Source organism: Pocillopora verrucosa, chromosome 10 (genome assembly GCF_036669915.1).
Source record: "Pocillopora verrucosa isolate sample1 chromosome 10, ASM3666991v2, whole genome shotgun sequence".
NCBI lineage: Eukaryota > Metazoa > Cnidaria > Anthozoa > Scleractinia > Pocilloporidae > Pocillopora > Pocillopora verrucosa.
Window position 1 is genome coordinate 4,538,614 of NC_089321.1, and position 18,389 is coordinate 4,557,002.

General features: G+C 36.7%; 1 protein-coding gene and 2 long non-coding RNA genes across 5 annotated transcripts in view; 1 reads left to right on the forward strand and 2 right to left on the reverse strand.

The window, feature by feature from the left end:
* The window catches only part of LOC131794762 (titin homolog), a 34,716-nt gene that overhangs the window by 8,501 nt on the left and 7,826 nt on the right, over positions 1–18,389 (reverse strand). For both annotated transcript variants that reach the window (XM_066173837.1, XM_066173836.1), the window contains 6 exons: positions 17,788–17,883; positions 17,027–17,131; positions 6,075–6,368; positions 5,899–5,958; positions 1,001–1,046; positions 378–444 (listed from right to left, as the gene is read on the reverse strand). In XM_066173837.1, coding sequence (XP_066029934.1) covers positions 378–444; positions 1,001–1,046; positions 5,899–5,958; positions 6,075–6,368; positions 17,027–17,131; positions 17,788–17,883 — 668 coding nt within the window. The remainder of the gene's footprint in view (positions 1–377; positions 445–1,000; positions 1,047–5,898; positions 5,959–6,074; positions 6,369–17,026; positions 17,132–17,787; positions 17,884–18,389) is intronic.
* On the reverse strand, positions 2,308–5,657 carry LOC136284059 (uncharacterized). Its single transcript, XR_010719063.1, has 4 exons — positions 4,406–5,657; positions 3,834–4,013; positions 3,452–3,682; positions 2,308–2,380 (listed from the first exon to the last, which is right to left on the reverse strand). It is a non-coding gene; the product is annotated as an uncharacterized lncRNA (long non-coding RNA).
* LOC136284058 (uncharacterized) lies at positions 12,348–16,357 on the forward strand. 2 transcript variants are annotated; one of them, XR_010719062.1, is made up of 5 exons: positions 12,348–12,732; positions 12,841–13,057; positions 13,481–13,558; positions 13,780–13,824; positions 14,934–16,357. It is a non-coding gene; the product is annotated as an uncharacterized lncRNA (long non-coding RNA). The 2 variants fall into 2 exon arrangements; XR_010719061.1 differs by having other exon boundaries at positions 12,348–13,057.

Sequence of the window (18,389 nt, forward strand, 5' to 3'; positions counted from 1 at the left end):
AAAGTGTATAGAATTACGTGTGATATAACAGCACAAACAATAGAATTTTAAAACAGAAAAGATGTCAAGAAGAGAGTGTTTCAATTATATCTATTGCCTTTACGACAATGACGAGGTCCACACTTGCAAAGACTTAACAAAAAACGCGGGAAATCTGTTACGCTGATTTTTAATCCTGGACCCTCCCCAGAATCCTCTTTTCGAAGTTTGTTGTTCTTAAGACGACAAATAACGGCATAGTGGGAAAAAACTGGTTATTTTAGCCCGAACAAAAGATAATTCACTTTGCCATTCGGAACTTTCATCTTGTAGATCTGAAAAGTTTTCAAAAAATATCATATTGTTTATGAACAAGAAACTAAATAGGAAACTGCTACCTCAGTCTGGTTTAGATGAGTGAGTATTGTGCAGTCCTCAGTGAAACCTTCCTCTGATACCAAGAATCTGTAAGAAAAGATGTTGACCATTTACTACGGTGTTTGCTCCTTCTGCTTAAAAGTTCTTCTTGAGGTCGTGCGGAACAAGGCAAAGTGAAAGTTACTCGTTAGGGTGAATTCCTGACTCACGCCATGTCAATTTTGAGATAACTCCGGTCTGGTTCTTATCATAGACGGTAATAGACGTTAATCAAATGGCTTTCTGAAGTCGAAATAAAATGGATTTACGACCAAAGTAAGGAAAAGCTATTTCATACAAACAATGACACCAAAATCCTTTGGTTGTGCCTTCCTATTTGTGACTAATTCAGGCGAGTGAAGGGTAATGCTTACACGCATATTAGTAAAATCATAACTCACATCTACCCCTTGATTTTTTTACCTGATGTCAGAGCTTAAACTCCTTCTTTAGCGAGCCATACGTTCGTACGCACATTAATTGACTTGTCTGGTGACTGACTCATGAAACTATGTTATCTCTCTTCGAATACAACATCAAAAACAGCCATAATAAGTTATACGAGTTATACTAGATATACGATTTCCAAAAAGATCAAACTTACTCATGAATGATGCTGTTCTTAATTTCTTGTGGAATGGATGTAGTTTCTGAAAAGGTTTCGAAGAAACATACGCAAACTAAGTTTATTTAAGAAAGGCAAAACTTTCTTTTGGTGTACAGACCTAACACATCGATAAATTCGAAGCTTCAACATCTCTCTCCCTTCCCCGCCGACAATAAACCGGGCATTTTAACTCTTGAATATTGGCTCGTTCAAATATCCTTCCCATCGGATCAAGATTGTGTTTAAATGCCCCATCCAACATTGAACGATTCTTTGCATGATCAACGAATGTTGTAAAATTTAAGGATCAATTAGCAAAGTCACGTATTAGTTTTTGGTGTTGCTTTTGGGTTTTTCGCTTCTAATCATCATTCCAGGATGTCACATTTGTTTTTCAAAGGCATTTATTCATATCTTCTCTTCAATAATAGATATCAACATTTGAAAATGACATTTAAAAATAACATATTCCGTTCGAAAGACGAAGCGACTAGCGTACGAAATTTTAGCTTTTACGCGCCCTGCTCAGTAGACTTACAATAATTGAATTTTTTTATAAGAATTTACGACCAGAACCTTGCGTAGCTCTGTGTTGAAAATTATGAAAATTGAACGATTTTAAAACAAATCTACTCAGGGCGGCGAGGAACCTGTTGAAAGGAACTTGGAGCAGTTCTTCAAATACCAGAAAGCAAACTTCGCAATACCAAAACAGATTATCAGTACTGTAGAGATGAGGATCTGCAGTACTTGAAAAATGGAGGGATATGAAAGAGCCTGATGCAACTGTAGGATTTCTTTTGGAAATGCTGTCCGAAGGTAAAGCCAACTGTAATGGGAGTTTACGAAGTGGAGCACATTGTTGCAAAAGGTAAAGTGGAATACATCATCCAATGGCAGAATTACTCCCCTGGTGAAAATACATGGGAACCAGCCGAACATTTGCCGGAAGATCTCATCGCCGCCTTCGAGAACAGGTGTGTCGATCCACCTCGCGCCGATAAATGTAGAGAGTGACTATGTATTCTATTCGAGAAGGGTTTAAAAGTGCCCCTGTTTCGGAACGAAACCAACACCGTGCGTCACGATGCACTGCGAGCGATCTTCCCTGGGTTGCCGTTAGATCTCTAGGGAGTGCATACCTCTCCAGTAAAGACGAGCTGATAGCAGCAAGCCTTGGTTCTTCTTTGAAAATATGTTTAACAGTAACAGGAGGTGGTCTTATTTTCTTATGTTTTTATTTAGAAAAGCAAAACAAGATAAATGGGGACCATAATGGAGCAATTACGATAATTTTATTGAGACTGATTTGCTGTTTCTTGAAAATAACATTATTGTAGGGACGGCCTTACGTGTCTTTATCCTGTCTTTGCGGCCCTACAAAAAAGAAAAGAAAAGAAAATTATGATTTCGCAAGTGCTACAGGTTAAGCTTAAATTCTGGGCCACTTTGCGCTGATCTGGAAAATTAACACACAAGACCACCTCAATCATTACGCTTGAGTGTCATGTTGCATCAATTGATTGGTAACATTCATTCAGAGTCAGTACAGTATTCGACTTCTCGTAGCGCCCGATGTTTTTTTTTTTCAGTTATACGTCTTTTGAAAAATGGCTAAGCGTAAAATGGATACTTTCTGGACTGCAGCAGGTCTTGTGCTCTTCAGTCGTGGCGGCGAGAAATACGCCAAAAATTGGACACTTTCAAGAATGGCCTGGGCAGAAGGCCCGTGGGTCTTGCGGTCGTTCAACAGTCCGCGCGCGCTTCTATTTTTACGTCAGAAGAAGAAAATGGCGGTGGTTGTGAGCGGCACAAAGTTTAGAGAGGTTAGTAAAATTTTCTTCTGTATTTGGAAAATTATTGACAAATTTGCCATCATAAATTTTTTTTTAACCATACATTCGTGTCCGCACTTGAGACATTTATTTGGGGTGTAAGAATTAACAACTGGTTCATACGTCAGCGTGCGTTCATCGAGATATGAAGCACGCGGGAAGTTTGGAGAGCACGAAAGATGCGAGGCGTAGCCGAGAGCAACTCTAGCTTCTTGAGTGCTCTCCAAACTTCCCGCGTGCTTCATATCTCGATGAACGCACAGCTGACGTATGAACCAATTGTTTTATAACATTTTCAACCCGATGGAAATTTTTTTTTCTCGTGGGATTTGTTTGCTGACGTCATGAGCATGCACAATAGGAAAATGAAGTACGCTTACGCAATTGAATATGATTATACAAATTTATTAGCTATGTTATAAATTGCTTTGAATAAGCCAGAAGGGGTTGGAAAAACAAAATGTCCAAATTCTGTAATGTCATCATCTTACAAATTCTCTGTGTGTAGGATGTCTAGCAGCTCTCTAGAATTGTGAAATGACAAGCAAGCAAGATTATTAGTGAGTTTTTATAGAGTACATGAAACAATGTGATGAAGCCTCATCATACTTACCGTCCAGAGTTGTTTTGTATGCTCCACTCTGGTTGGTGGAAGGATCTGCGCAAAACTGCCTAGAAGTTTGTGTAGAAAGAGTCTCTTTTCACCAACCAAAAGAAAAGTCCATTCTCAGTTGACTTTATTTTTGTATAGGTTCAGCGTCACCCCAAGTGTTCGAACTGTTTTGAGGAACTCTGTCGAATGCAACTCTGACTCCTACCTTCAATTCTATGTCTTGTCGTCATCCTACACAAGACGCAATGTTTAAAATTTTGTCTTATTTACTTCACATTCACTTGTTTTCTGATTATTTGTTTGCCTGATTGTCTGTTTTGGAGGTCAATAAGCATAAAGATTTGACTCTGACAGGAAAACTGAAATAATTGCCTCATCTCACTTTAGAATATCCATAATTATGCCCTCCTCAAGCCGGTCTGTTATCTTCAGCATCAGATGGAGTCTATCACGACATGATCCAAAAGCATATTGGCATCCAGGTTGTGTTGGCCAATCTTTGTTTAATCCTCTTTTTAGCTCAGGTGGCTGAAAATAGCCACAAAGGTGGTTCATATTGCACCTGAAAATCATTAAAAGTTGTGTTAGATCTTGTCTAGCATTTTAAATACTATTCTCTTCCATCCATCTGATTTCTCGAGAACGGTTATCATTTTCTCAAGTGATCCATTACATTAAAGGAGCCAAATATCTTTACTTTGCTTTAAGCCTGCTTGAATTGGTTTTTGACTTTCTAGTCATTTAATTGTGTAACTTTTATAGCCTTACATCCTACTTTTTTAAAATATGATTATTTTGCAATAGAGCAAAGATTGATTAATTTCATATACATCATTCATACCCAAAGACGTGTGTATAAAAATATTTAATTACCTAAGTATAAAATGCATACCGGAAGAATACTAAGAAAATAAATACAAGAACAGGGTTAAATAATACGTAAAATTAGCTTACCTTATTTCCTTAGATGACGCTGTTTTTGATGTCGCCTGACTTCTTCTGTCGCCCTTCTTTTATGACAGTTCTGTTTCTGAACAGTAGTGAGCTTGATCATAGCGTCATAGAACTGTGATGCTTCATTTTAAAAAAAAAAAAAATTGTCGTTTGATCTGGTTCACTTCGATAAAAGTGTAGGCCTATTGTGTGTACTTCGGGTTGATGACAAACGTATCACATTGCTTCAATAGTGGATGGAATAAATGTGTTGTTACCTTAAATCTCGGCCCATAGTCTTTGGTTTTCAGTAATCAGTTCTTGTTCCCTTTTCGATAGCCCCTCGATCACCCCATCTAGATCTGGTTCTGGGTGGATCTCGTCCGGATTTAGTGAGAGGCAAGCCCAGAACTTTGATCTCACGGCCCGGTGAATGTTGCCATTCGAGGCTTGGTTCACCTTCTTAACAGGATAATCCACTCTTCCGGCTGTGAACAGCTTTCCCGACAGGAGATGGCAACACGAGGACAACGTACCCGATTCTCCTCAATTTGTACTGAAGAGCATCAAACACTTCGGCAGGGTTGACCGGGGATTCTGTGAGCTCTGAAAAGAGCTCCCGATCAACACGTTGCTTTCTTTAACGGTACGCATGGCAGAATTCTAAATTTTTGAGAAGATCTTGTTGTTTCTGTTGCCGCAGCAAACCGCGAAGAGTGTTGGCAATGGTTACGTTTCCGAATTCGCCCAATCCCAAAGCTTGCGAAGTCGGTATTGTTAGTGCAGTATCTCAATTTCAATGCTGAATTACATTGGCGTGCGTGCTACTGTTAGCAGAGGCTGAGTTTTGCCTAGGTACACTCGCGGGAGTTTTAAAAATCGGTGAACCGTGCTTCTCGACGAAAAATTCAGGATGGCCAGAAGTTGCTTCGGAAAAATTCAGTGTCGATAGTACTTCTAGCCTTCCTACTGAAGCGAAATTTTCATAAGCTCTCATGAGAGAGTAACTTTTTCATATGCTGACTGTGAAGTTTCGCGAATAGTTCGTCGTATTATTATTAAACCGAAGATCAGCTTCCATACGGAGGGGCATCTAGAATAACCGTTTTTCAAAGCATATTCGATAATGGTTATAGAAACCGCAGAAACCAAACTTTAGTATAAATTTGTTCATCGAGCCTTCTTCTACAAATTCCTATGCTGGCAAATATCTATGGCAACTAGTTTGTGAGTAAAACAGAAAAAAGAAGGCGCAATTAGGCGATTTACAGTCATTTTCCTTATTGTTTCCCACTCTCTTCTCAGAGGACCGTTCAACCGGTTGACTTGAAAAATACCCGGATGTCTCGCGGCACTCTGATGAGTCGCGGGGAGGGGGGGAGGGAAGGGGGAGCGGGCTCTTCTTCTTGCATTGACATGCATCGTTGTAAAGTAACGACTTCCTTTCTAAATTGGTTTTCATCAGCCCCCCCTCCCCCTCTTTGGGTGAAAATAAAGTAAATCTAAGAACTTACTTGAGTCAGGTGACTGTCTTGCCCTTTCAGCTTGCTCTTCACTTCCCAGTTCCTTTTTTTCTGAAATGAAAGAAAAGAACGCAATGAAGTGCGAAACTTTGAAAAAATTACAATTGCGTGTAATCGTACAGCTTTTTTTAATGCTAATTGATTTTCATGGTCGTCAAAACAATTACCAAGTTCCAAAATTATGTTTGCAAGGTGCGGGTGAACCTCTTGGAGTGTTTCCTTGAAGATTTCATAGGCTTTTTCACCCTTGGATGGTAAAATGTCCAGCAACTGCTCATTTTTTTCCGATCGTGTTAGCTTCACTTTTATTCTCTCTTCTTCAGTTGTGTTAAAGACGTTCTCAGCTGTCATTTGTAGTAAAACTTCTTCTGCATCCATATCTCTTACAAGGTGCCGTTTTACTCTTCTCAAAATCCTTCTACGCTCGTCGCTCAGAGTTGTATCACCCATTTCCTTTTCAACTAAACAATTCAATGAGAAATAACCATGATATGTGTGACCAGAAATGTACGATAAATAGTCGCTTGTATTTTTAGAGAATTTGGTTCTCACTATGATTACACAACTGTTTGAAAAGAAGGATGACCACATGAAAATAGTAACATTTGTGTTAGACTGGAAAGCAATCACTGTCTATGAAATAAGGGAGGTTACATACATATATACATAATTTATTTGAATAAAGTCATGATAAGGGCAGCTTTCGCTGATGTGGACCTCCTAACTTCATGCTAAAATATTTAAAAAAAGAGAACCTGATAACATAATCTTAAAAGTTTTTATAAAGTATAAAATATAGATCATTCAATAAATTATTATTGATAAATAATCAAATATAAATATAAATCTAATAAATAAGTAATTAATTTTAAAAATAATCACTTTCAATAGTATAGAAAATCTTCAGTTCTCCTATTTAAATTATTGCATTGTACCTTTATGTAACTTATAGTTTCCATCAATCTTTATTTCTTTTTTAGAGCTAATTTGAAAGAATTAATATTTTATGCATTTCTTATGTCTCTGTCCAGATTATTCCAGGTAACTGGACCTCTGAAGAACAAAGATTGTTTACCAAACTCTGAAGTTGTTGTATTCATTTCAATTAGTTTGCCTATTCTAACAGAGTTTACTTGTTTGAACATATGAGATAATCTGTGACATCCATCAGAGTTTATAATTTGAAGCATTTCTAAGGCAAGTCTCTTTTTATAGATATTGCTGATGTTCTGCCAATGTACCTTCTTTGGTACATCATGATCTTCTAAGGAAGAAAGGAGTCTGTGGATTAATCTTGCTGCTTTTACATGCAGTGCTTCAATGGGTTCAAAAGCAGAGGTTGAACAGTTTCCCCATACAGATACACAGTAATTTATGTGTGGTATAATCCACTTAAAATAGATACTTTCCAATTCCTTAGTTGACAAATAGGATATTCTTTTAAGAGACTTTAGTTGTGCATTGAATGATTTAGTTAGCTCTTTGATATGTGGTTTCCAAGTCACTTTGTTGTCAATATATATTCCAAGTACTTTTACTTTATCCGTATACTTTAGATATTTGTTTCGCCATTTGACAGGTTTCAATGGGCCAGTGAAGCTCTTTCTTGAGATTAGTATGACTTTTCATTTGGTTGGATGAATTGTGAGGTTGTTTATACTACAACATTTGCTAATTTTTGAGAATACAATATTAAGTAAAGTTACTACCTCATTATCATTCTTTCCAATAACGAATGCTGTGGTGTCATCAGCATAGAGGTGGATTTCACCATTTGGTATACAGTCAGGCAAGTCATTTACTAAGATCGAAAATAGCTTTGGTCCCAAGAGGGATCCCTGTGGGACACCATAGGGCACTATGGCACTGAAGGCCAGATCTTTTCCCATTTATTAAAACAAATTGCTTTCGATCAACGATGAACGTTGTCATGCATTATTTATTTAAAAGATCACCAGAAAATATCTTCACATTGCGTCTTGGTTCATCGGGGAGAGTTAAACAACGGGGAGAAAAAGGACAGCCTAGAAAACAAAAACATGCAATTGCAAAGGAACAATAATGAGCTTAGGGCTTGTCATGAAATACATACGATATAACTTTTAGCATTTAGAAACAGCTTTTTATTTTAAATAAACAAATAAAGAGCAGCAAAGAAACGGATTATGACCAAAATTATTACAGAAGGCGACACTCTTTCCTACCAATGAATCATTTGATCAAAATGAGGTCATTTACAAACAAAATTTCCTTTTTAATTTCATAAAATACATATATTCTAAATTTTATTACAGCACAAGCTGAAAATTTTTCGTTAAGAAGAGACTCTAGTCTCTTAACGTCACAGCCTGTTCATCAATGCTGAAAACAAGTCACGGTTTTATTGAGAAAAATGAAGACAAACAAAAAAAACCCTGTACAGCAATTTTAAAACTTTTAAATGATGCTCAAAGAACGTATGGAAACATGCATGACCTAGACTTGACCAAGCTCGACTGTAAAAGGGTTGTTACTATAAATCATTGCCAAATTATCCGAGCATCGGATAATCACTATCATCACATCATCATTTATCCCCACAAAACAAAACTAAAAGTACTGATAACGAGAGGCAGAATTAGTTGAAATCCAAGCTAAATCTACTGTAAACAATACCAAATCTAAGCTGTCATTCACAACAAATACAATTTTCAATTCGGTCTGACAAATACCACACCATGAAAACCCAAGAAGATCGATTGTTGGTTGACGAAGAGTGAGGTATTACAAAAATGGACACTAGTCCTTGGTGAGTGACTGTTTGTTCTCTATCATATAAAAGCTGTATTTGTTCACGTCTCTTAACTTTGAGCCATTAGAAATGCGGAAGCGAAGGCTCCTTGTCAGTCTCGTCACTCTGTCATACGTGCGAACGAAGACTAGTTCCGCCATCGCTGAGCACCAAAATCGATAGATTTGTTAAAACGCGACTAAAGAATAAAACTAAAAGAGTAAAAAGAAGCTGAAAGTGTTACTCGACTAGGTCGACGGTACATGTAAGACGTAAAGGTCCGTGGGTTGATATTGCAGCAGTCAGTAACAGGCCACTCTGTCTTAACTATTAGCACTCGAGGGGATTCATCTTTCAACCAAACACATTTTCGAAAGATAGTGTAACGTAGCTAATATCTTTGCAAAATACCAGAACAAAAACCAGCATTATGATGCTACGCGTAATATTTTGAATGTCTGAGTTACGATTTATTAAGAAACTTACATTTGAAGCTGATCCGTGATAAACAACTGAGCTGGTCTAAATTGTAGGTTTCAGCTGATTCTTCTTTAAGTTAGATATTCTTTGCCTTCCTCATTCTCCCAACTTTCCTCTAAAACGTTCTTTTAAACAGAGAAACGAACTGATCTCGCCAATGTAAACAATCCGTCTGAAATGTAACACTAAAACACACTCTGCATTTTCCACGAGACCTTGAATAACCTCTAATCAGCAACGCAGCCAATGAAGATGATAGCAAATCAAATAGCAGATCAGTGCACAAAAAGACTTCTTGTTACGTCACTTTAAATACTCTCCTTAATCATTCGTATATGTCACTCATTCCTTGAGCTGTTCTTGAGGAAAACGATGAAGTACGAGGCGATCTAATGCAATTGTCCATAAAATTCTTGATTCTACTTTGTTAAACCGCGCACTTAACAACAGTTGAATTTGCATCGATGATTGAAACAGTATGCTCCATAAATTGATGGTTCTTGAATTGCTCCTGGAGTTTGGCATGAACTGGAGAAGAACTTTTTAGAGTGACTCCATAAAAATCTGTCTAATCTTTAAAGGACGTGATGGAATGTTAAGGAGGGGGAAGTGGGGGGTGGGATGGGTCAGGAACTGACATATTCTTCTTATTCTTCACTCAACATCTTTTCGACATTTTTTAAAGTTTATCGGGAGTAACTATACCTGTTTAAATCATACATGAAGATGAGAGTGATCATCGTAGGTATGAACACTACAAAGGAGGTCGTTGCATCGGCATGCACTAAAGGCCAAGTCCAGCCATTTCATACTAAACGCGTCTTTCACTTGACCTTTCAAATTCTCGCTCATTTAGGAGAGATTTCTTTGACGCAATGGAGATCTTTGAGGGAAATTGAGCATCTTTTTCGGATTTAGATATTGCATAAATACATTTTATTGATCTAAATGTTAAGTTTGAGCATAAACTACTTAAGCAGCAGTGAAAATTAAGTCTGAAAAAATATTTATGGTTTGTACGAGGGTTAAAGGCTATGAAATATTTTTTCAGGCTTTTTTTTTTTCACTCCCAAGATCTGATTGTTAATTCTCACCTGAAGCTGCTTTTACATTTCCATGTAAATTAGTTACAAGAATTTGTGTTAGATCAAGAAAATAGCACTTCTACCCGACAAGTCTGAGTATCCTTATCACCTTTTCGATTTATGACGTATGGATGTCAATAAAGGGAGAAGTTACATGTGAATCACTTCTGGGAGTTAAAGGGTTAAGTAGTGATCATCACTACTCTTATGCATCTTTATTTATTAATCCGCAGTTCAAAAACGATAGCCATATATTAACACTAGTTTAAACCAAAGCTCATTTGCTTTGCAAATTATTGATAATTCCAATTTTTTGACATACAAACGAGATTTATAGACATTTTTAGGAGAATTTCCGGATAGAGTTTTGGGTAATTTTTCGGAATTTTTGTATCGAAGCTTATAAGCGTGCCGCAGACTCCGCGGGCGTGGAATAAGTAACCCTGCAGGTTGGGAGCTAGTTACGTAATAGCGGAGCTCCAGCGTAGCCCCATAACTATACGAAATAGTAGTAACGTATCAAGCCCAAAAAATTTGGTTGTACGACCCTACGAGGTGCTACTTTTAGCACTGCGGCGCGGCCAACTGTACCACGGGCACTATCTTAGCCATTACGTAACGGAAGTAACGGAAGGGCGAGGGAGAAGGTAATGCGCAGGCGCGATTGCGTGCGTAACTTGAATACCCATTAGTGTGCGCCAAGAGACACTGTCAGATCACGATAAAGTGCGCATACTCGAACGTCGAGCTGCAGCGTAGCGTACTGCAGGCACACGGTTAGGCATTGCACGAGGGCTTCACGTGAGCTAGTAGATGAAATTTGCCACCCGCGTTTTGAGCGGGAAATCAAACTGGTCAGGATCTTGTTGAACAGTAATTCGCGCAATCTAACATCCTGCCAATAACAATGCTCTACTTCAAACGTTCATCAATCTTAATGCTTGATATAACCACTAACTCTGCACCTAAAAATATCTGCAATCTTTTTATTTCTACACAAGACATACATCAGTATAATACCCGATCAGCATCTCCTGGTAACTACTATATTAACTATTCTAGGCTTAATCATCATAAAAACTCTTTTTCTGTCGTTGGGGCTAAAATTTGGAACAGTATTCCCGAAAGCTATCGAAGTCTGCCGAAGCACATATTCAAAAAGAAAATTCAAGCATTACTATTTGCAACTCTAGGAAGTCTGGATAGTTATGCTGACACTAGCACTCTTATTTCTGAAATAAAAAAGGCATCTTAATTATAATTCAAACATAATATATTAATTTACTTTTTATCACCTTTTCCCTCTTTTGTCAAATAATGTATGCAAAATCGAGTAATTCGCATAATTCGTGTTTTTGTAATTCGTGTTGTATGTCCTTAACACCGCCTGCCTAGATTAGCTCGCTATTTGCAGGAGGTGATTATTGTACAAAGATTTTCCTGCAAACTTAATAAACTTGAATTTGAAAACTTGAACTTGAACTTCAGTATTTTGCAATTTCTAAACAACTCGTGAGACAACAATACCGGCAGAGTTTAAGCTTTGTCAACCGGAGGAAATTGTTATAATTCAAGTTCGTGGAGAGAGGGTTTTAATTGAAGATAGGCTGGATATAAAGAGACAGAGCGACCAAAGAAAGCAACAAGTAAACGGCGTAAAGCGAGTCCAGAAAATCGCGCAAGAAAGTTACAAAGGACGCCAAAATAGGCAGAATACGGCGAGAGGAACGCGAAAGAGAACAATAAAGGGCATAAGTAAAAAGGTGAGTTTCTGGCGAAGAGCAACGCGATAAGGAAATACAAAGTCGCTTCTGAAAACAAACTGAAAAGAGGTCATCAACAAAGAGAAGCGAACTACAAAGGATCCGCGAAAGAAGAGGAGGTAAGTCGTGTCCTATCTGGGTTTTCTCTTACGCTAAGACCCAGAAAAAAATTCGAACTTTTTTTTTACCAATCGTCGTTTGATACTAGCTTCAGTTTTTAATTCAACTGATCACGTTTCGGTTAAACATTGACTCTGGCATTCATCGCCTAAAAACTCTTACGCCGGTTCATCGCTCGAATAATATTGCATAGTGTTCGTATTCTTCAAGTTATTTCTTGTCCTTTCGTTTGAAAATTTAATACAGTCGTGGTGTTATGGGAAAAGAAGTTATCTTACGTATTTTGTTTTGCCTAGAAAGTTTTCAAATGATGTCGAACGGCGAGCGCAAGTTTCTACTTTTTTTCTCTTTAGTTAATTATCGCAGGATTTACTCCAAGCATTTGAAAATTTGCGCTTTGCCGAAGATGTGTTGTTTTAATCTAAGAACGAAGTAATGGCCTTTCCCAAAATTAAAATAAAATTGGATTGAGTCAGCGATGTTCATGTTTACATTAAGTCTAACGCGGTAATTTGATTTTGACGATATTTATTGTCATGTGAGAACCCGTCAAACATCTAAGAATCAAATTACGGACCGCAAATGTGTGGTGCAAACAAACTCACGGGTAAAATGGATATGTTTCTACAGCGGGATTATTGAATTTAATGGTTTGGTTGTCGTACTTTTCAGCGCTATGTTTTTATGCTTTCTTCTTGATTCGTTCGAACTTCAGGAAATGGTTTGTGTGACAAAACGTGGAGCCTTTTTCTCTTCGCTCAACATCTCGAGGCGTTATGATGAACATGCTTGCGATACGATATTTTTTCTTTATGCTGCAAACTGAGGAATTAATCTCTAAAATTGGTACTCATCACATTTTGCAAGAAGCGCCCGAGCTGTGATCGTGCAATTAAACGGGGTTCTGGCAATTTGACCTCACAAGCGCGCTGGTAAGCACATGGTTCGCGTAAATAATTGTTGTTTACAGTTATCGAATTCAAGAGCAGTTTTTGAGATTCTGTTTCTGTAACCCACCTGGATATTTTCTGTTAAATTCATTGAGGTTAAGTCTCGGAATTTTATAAGCGATTATGAATGATGGATTCGTATCGGCACTATAATTTAGGGAAATTTTGTCAACACATTAACAGTTTACAATTCATGAACCATTTCTGCAACCTGCTTGGATATTGTCTCTTGAAGTAATTGAGTCACACCCTCGGAATTTCATTAGTAATTGAGAACGACAAATCCGTATATATAGCACAAGTGAAGCACATTTTAAACTTTCATACGATTGTAGGAAACTATACTTAATTTACTCTCGATAAATTGGCCTGACATAACTCGATGGTTATTTTATTATTTTGTAGCCCCAAAAGCCCGGCTTGTGACTCTGGAGGTACTGAACTTGATATACTTGATACACAAGGTACCCTTCAAGTAGGAAGGTTAGAATAAAATTGCTTTTGTGACCATATATTGCACTCGGTTATGTAGATAATTACTTAAAAAATACCTATTTTAGCTGTATTCAGAAGCATAGACATGTAGGCAGTATGCTTCTGCTTTATTTTATTGTAAGGGGTTTCTTTTTATGTAACATGTTTCCATCCTTTAATTTCCTCCTTAACCTGCCTGCAAATAATTGAATTTTGTGTTTGAATTCAAGATAAAACAGAAGTCCTGCAGAGTTCTCATTTCAGATGGAATTCAGGTGAGAACATTAGTAAACAAGTTAAAATCATATGCTCCTCCTGAATCTTTAATTTTATTGCCCTGGTTGTTTTCAGAAACCCTATTTTATATCTCTGTGTGACAGCTAATGATTAAAACCTCAGTGAATAGATATGTTATATTTTAGTAGTTTTTTAAATTCCATCTTTATGTTTTTAGCATTTACTATCTTAAAATTTATAAATGGCATTCCCTTTTCATCCTTGTAAAGAGATATTGCACATTTCTTTAACTAAAATATGAATTATGAAGTCAACTTAATTTCAATGAGTTTGAAACTTCATTCTACATAAGAACACTTTACTGGAGTATACTTTTATATTTATTTGCTGTGTTTCTGTTACAAATAATTACCATATGTGTCTTAATCCTTTAACTCCCAAAATTTCATGAGTAATCTTCCTTGCTGTCTGCCATACAATTTATGTGATGTTAAATTTGAGAATTTGGAATTGGATCAACCAATAATCCCCAAATTGATATTTGTCTTAATTCTCATGTAAGGAGAAATTCTGTCTAGGTTAACAGTGGGACTTAACCCTTTAACTCCCAAGATCTCATTAGTAATTCTCCTTACTATCTCCTATACAGTTCTTGTGATGATAGTTTGGAGGATTTAGTATTGGATCTTATAATCCCCTAACTGATATTTTTCTTTATTCTCATAACTCATCTGCTTGATATTGTTTTGATATTGTAAGGAGAAATTCTTTCTTGGTCACTTATAGGAGTTAAAGGGTTAAAATGGGGGATTTCAACATATTGTAATGATTAAAATATTCTTATGCTTTCAAATGTACCGTAACAAAAAAATGTGATGAGAATCTGATGATATGAAACACTTGCAATGAAAAACCTGGTGCTGGTAGCTTATGTCTTTAATGCTTAAATTTTCATGGGAAATGCTTTTCTTTGAAAATGGGGATACAGAAGTTTTTAAAGCTGATAGAAGTAAGCTGTTTGCGAATAATAAAAGGCAAATTGACAATCATACCTCAATGCTTGACATGCTTCACTCATACATGTCAGTTGTGTGTACCTACCATTGTAGAGGTGTCTTTAAAAAGGTCTTTTTTTTTGTTACACAAGGCAACCTCCAGGGTGGAAGAGTAGAAGACCACAGAAGGATGTTTACTTGGCATTTTTACTTAATGCAATCATATATTCAAGCAGTGCTAAAGGGTTAATCAGTTGTAGGGTTTGCCTGCAATGTGTCAAATTGCCAGTGTACACTTCATTCTTCTCAGATGTCTGCTGGTAAAAGATAGATACTTAAAAAAGCGGTTCATAAGAAAAAGCACACATCATTAAAAAAAATCACATTGAAGTGGTGGCATGATTGATTTGTGATATTTAGAATGACAGAGGCAAGAAAAACACATTGAGCTTTTTCCTATTCATCAGTAAGTTAATTAGATTTTGGATTCTACATTCAGACTGGGTGAGATTAAATTTATTCATATCATGCTTCATTATGGTTTGTTTACCTGGAAAGGTAATTGTTATAGCTTCACAGATGTTTTTGTTGCAATCACAATTAACATTCATAACAAAATTTAATTTAATGTGAAATGTTTTCAAGAACACTTTTCCTTTCTCTTCAATACCATTTACTATTCCTGGATCACAATTAAAGGTACCAGGTTATTAAAAAAAAATATAACTTTTGATTCAGGTAATTATTTGAATATGTGAGTAACATTTGATGATTTCATAGCCTAAAAAAGGATTGAACTCCACTGTAAGAATTAGGTAACTAATTTGGAAACTTTAGCACTTGGTAAATACACCATGGCTTGCAATTCTGATGATTACAGTTTGCTGAGGTAATTGAAATGTTAGTCCCTCTGCAGGAACCTTTCACTTGACCTGTACAGTCATGTGCTATGAGATAACTTTAGAAAAATGCATTGTGTTGGCAGAACTATTGTAAATACAGTACCACCTAGAGACAAAAATAAATGATTTCTTGTAAGCATGAACATTTGGGAGAAGGTATGGTGGTAAATGACCCTTCTTTTGCATGGATGCATAGGGTCTGATGATTGTCATGTATATCTTTTAGCTTTCAAACTTTCAACTTTGTATCAATTTTAGCTGTTTACCATGTCTATTCTCTGTACCATAAGCCCTCAAAAGTTGAAGCAGGCAAGTCAATAACCTGACTTCCTTTGTTTGGAATTGTGTGATTATATAATTTTCCTGTGTAAGTTACCATACTGTAACATGTAATATTATTTAGATTGCATTAAATACACTAGCTCAAGCTTTCATTAATGCATGGTGATTCTTACCAATGGTCCTACCCAAACTGAACATTGAAATAAGGAATTGGTCACAAGATATGTAAGTTTAAAAGGGTGGGAATCTGGAAAAAAAAGGATCCTCCTTTGATTAGGACTGAAATTAATGGGGCCCTCTTATTTTAATTCATGTTTTTAATTTAACCTGCCTCCTCCCCTGCAATGTTCAGGGCACATAGATGAAGAGAACATTTTTTTGTATTTTGATGCATAAAAGTTAAATTACCAGTTATTGGCATGCACATAATCACAAAGCAAGAATGTAAAGCGTTAGCTTAATTGGTTAAAAAAAAAATTAAAGTAAGAAAGTTTTGCAGACCGTGTCTGACTTTTTATCCTGGCTCTGGATATTTATTTAAGTAACAAAGACACTATCAGTCTCATTCACTCTCACTTTCCACTGAGCTTGTGGAAAGATGATAACGTCATTATTTCTTTATATGAAGAAAGGAAAGCCTGTCCTCTTACCACGGATAATCATGTTATGGTGCAAATATAGAGGCTCCTGAGGAATTAGGTAAGACTTGAGCCCGCGATATGTTATAATAGGCTATAAACTTAAACTTCGAGCAATTTCAAACTATAAAAAAAATTAATTGCGAGATTTCGTTGCATCCTGGTTTATCATTAGAGGGGGTGGAGGGAGTGTGTCAAGGAAATAGAGAATTATAAAATATTGAGTACAGGCACCAAGAAAGTGAGTCGGGCGCGAAAGCTTGCACGAATAAGAGTGTGTGCGCATTTATTTGACAAATGAACAGTGCAAAGGACTGAGATTTCAAAAAAAAAAAAATCCTCCTCATGTCGAGCCAAGGAAGAGGTCTAACAGTCTCCTTCTAGTGTTGAAAGCTAATAAAAAGAGACATCTGCGTTATTTACCTTGATCTCGGACTATCCGACCATCGCTTAGAGAGTCAAAGGACTCTCCAAGAATTGCTCTTTTAAGAGGCTCTGGTAGGGTTTTTTCTGTAGTACGTGTCACATCTATTTGAAAAAGACATTATTTTAGTTAGTTAGGTTGTGTACACAGTTAGACAAGACGGCGTTTAGATACTGGAGACTTAAGACCTGAAAACCGTTCTTAACAAAGGAGAATATAGTTAAGTTCTGCAAAGTGATGTAAATGACTACACCTTTGCCTCCTGACACTTAGCGAAGACCCAATAAGCTAAGTCAATTTTATTCAAGATGGTGGTAAAAGTTCATCGATCTTGGAGTATCTGTTCACTGTGATTTTTCATTGATCAAATCCATTTCTATTCATGTAAAAGACTAATGATTCTTTTTCAGTTATACTATTTCATAACAAACCTTTTTTGAAGAAGATTGACAAGGAAGAGAATGACAAATCCTTTTCGTTAATAAGCTTTAAAGCGAAACATTAATACTTAAATGTTTTTAAGTTTTTCAATGATAAAATTGTCATGTTAGGGAAACCTCGTCATCGAAGAGACCACGGATGCTTAGACTTCTAATGAAAGCTAACATTCCATTAACTGATATCAACTTTATCGACAGAAGCTACCATTTTCAATTGCGAATTGTCCAAATAAATGCAGCAAATTACCCCCAAAAAATAATAAGTGCAATAGTGCTAACGACTGAGATATGAAAAAAAAAAATTCCATTTCGTGATTTACCTCGATCTTGGACTATACCACCATCGCTAATAGGGTCAGAGGGCTCTACAAGAACTGCTTTCCTAACAGCCTCTGGTAGGGTTCTTTTTGTAGCACCTTTCATATTTATTTGAAAAAGACACTATTTTAGTTGGTTAGGTTGTGTACATAGTTAGATAGGACGGCGTCTAGATACTGGAGACCCGTTCTTAACAATGGATAAAATAGTTCAGTTTTGCAAAGTGATTTAAACGACCACACCTCTGCCTTCTACCACTTAGAGAAGACCCAACAAGCTAAGTCCATTTTATTTAAGATGGTGGTAAAAGTTCATCGATCTTGGAGTATTTGTTTACAATGATTTTTCATTGATCACATCATATGCTCATATGAGCAAAGAAACAAATATTCCAAATTAACATAGAGCGCTTGAAAATCCCAATTTTTACCACCATCTTAAATAAAATGGACAAAGCGCAGCCGGAGGGGAAACTCGCGGCGACCGAGAACATAAACCAGTAAGCGAGTTCCTTTAATGTTGAAGCACTAATAACAGTCCCTAATTCTCATATATAACACACACATGTATTTACAGTGTGGATTTTTTTTCCTGAACAAGTATA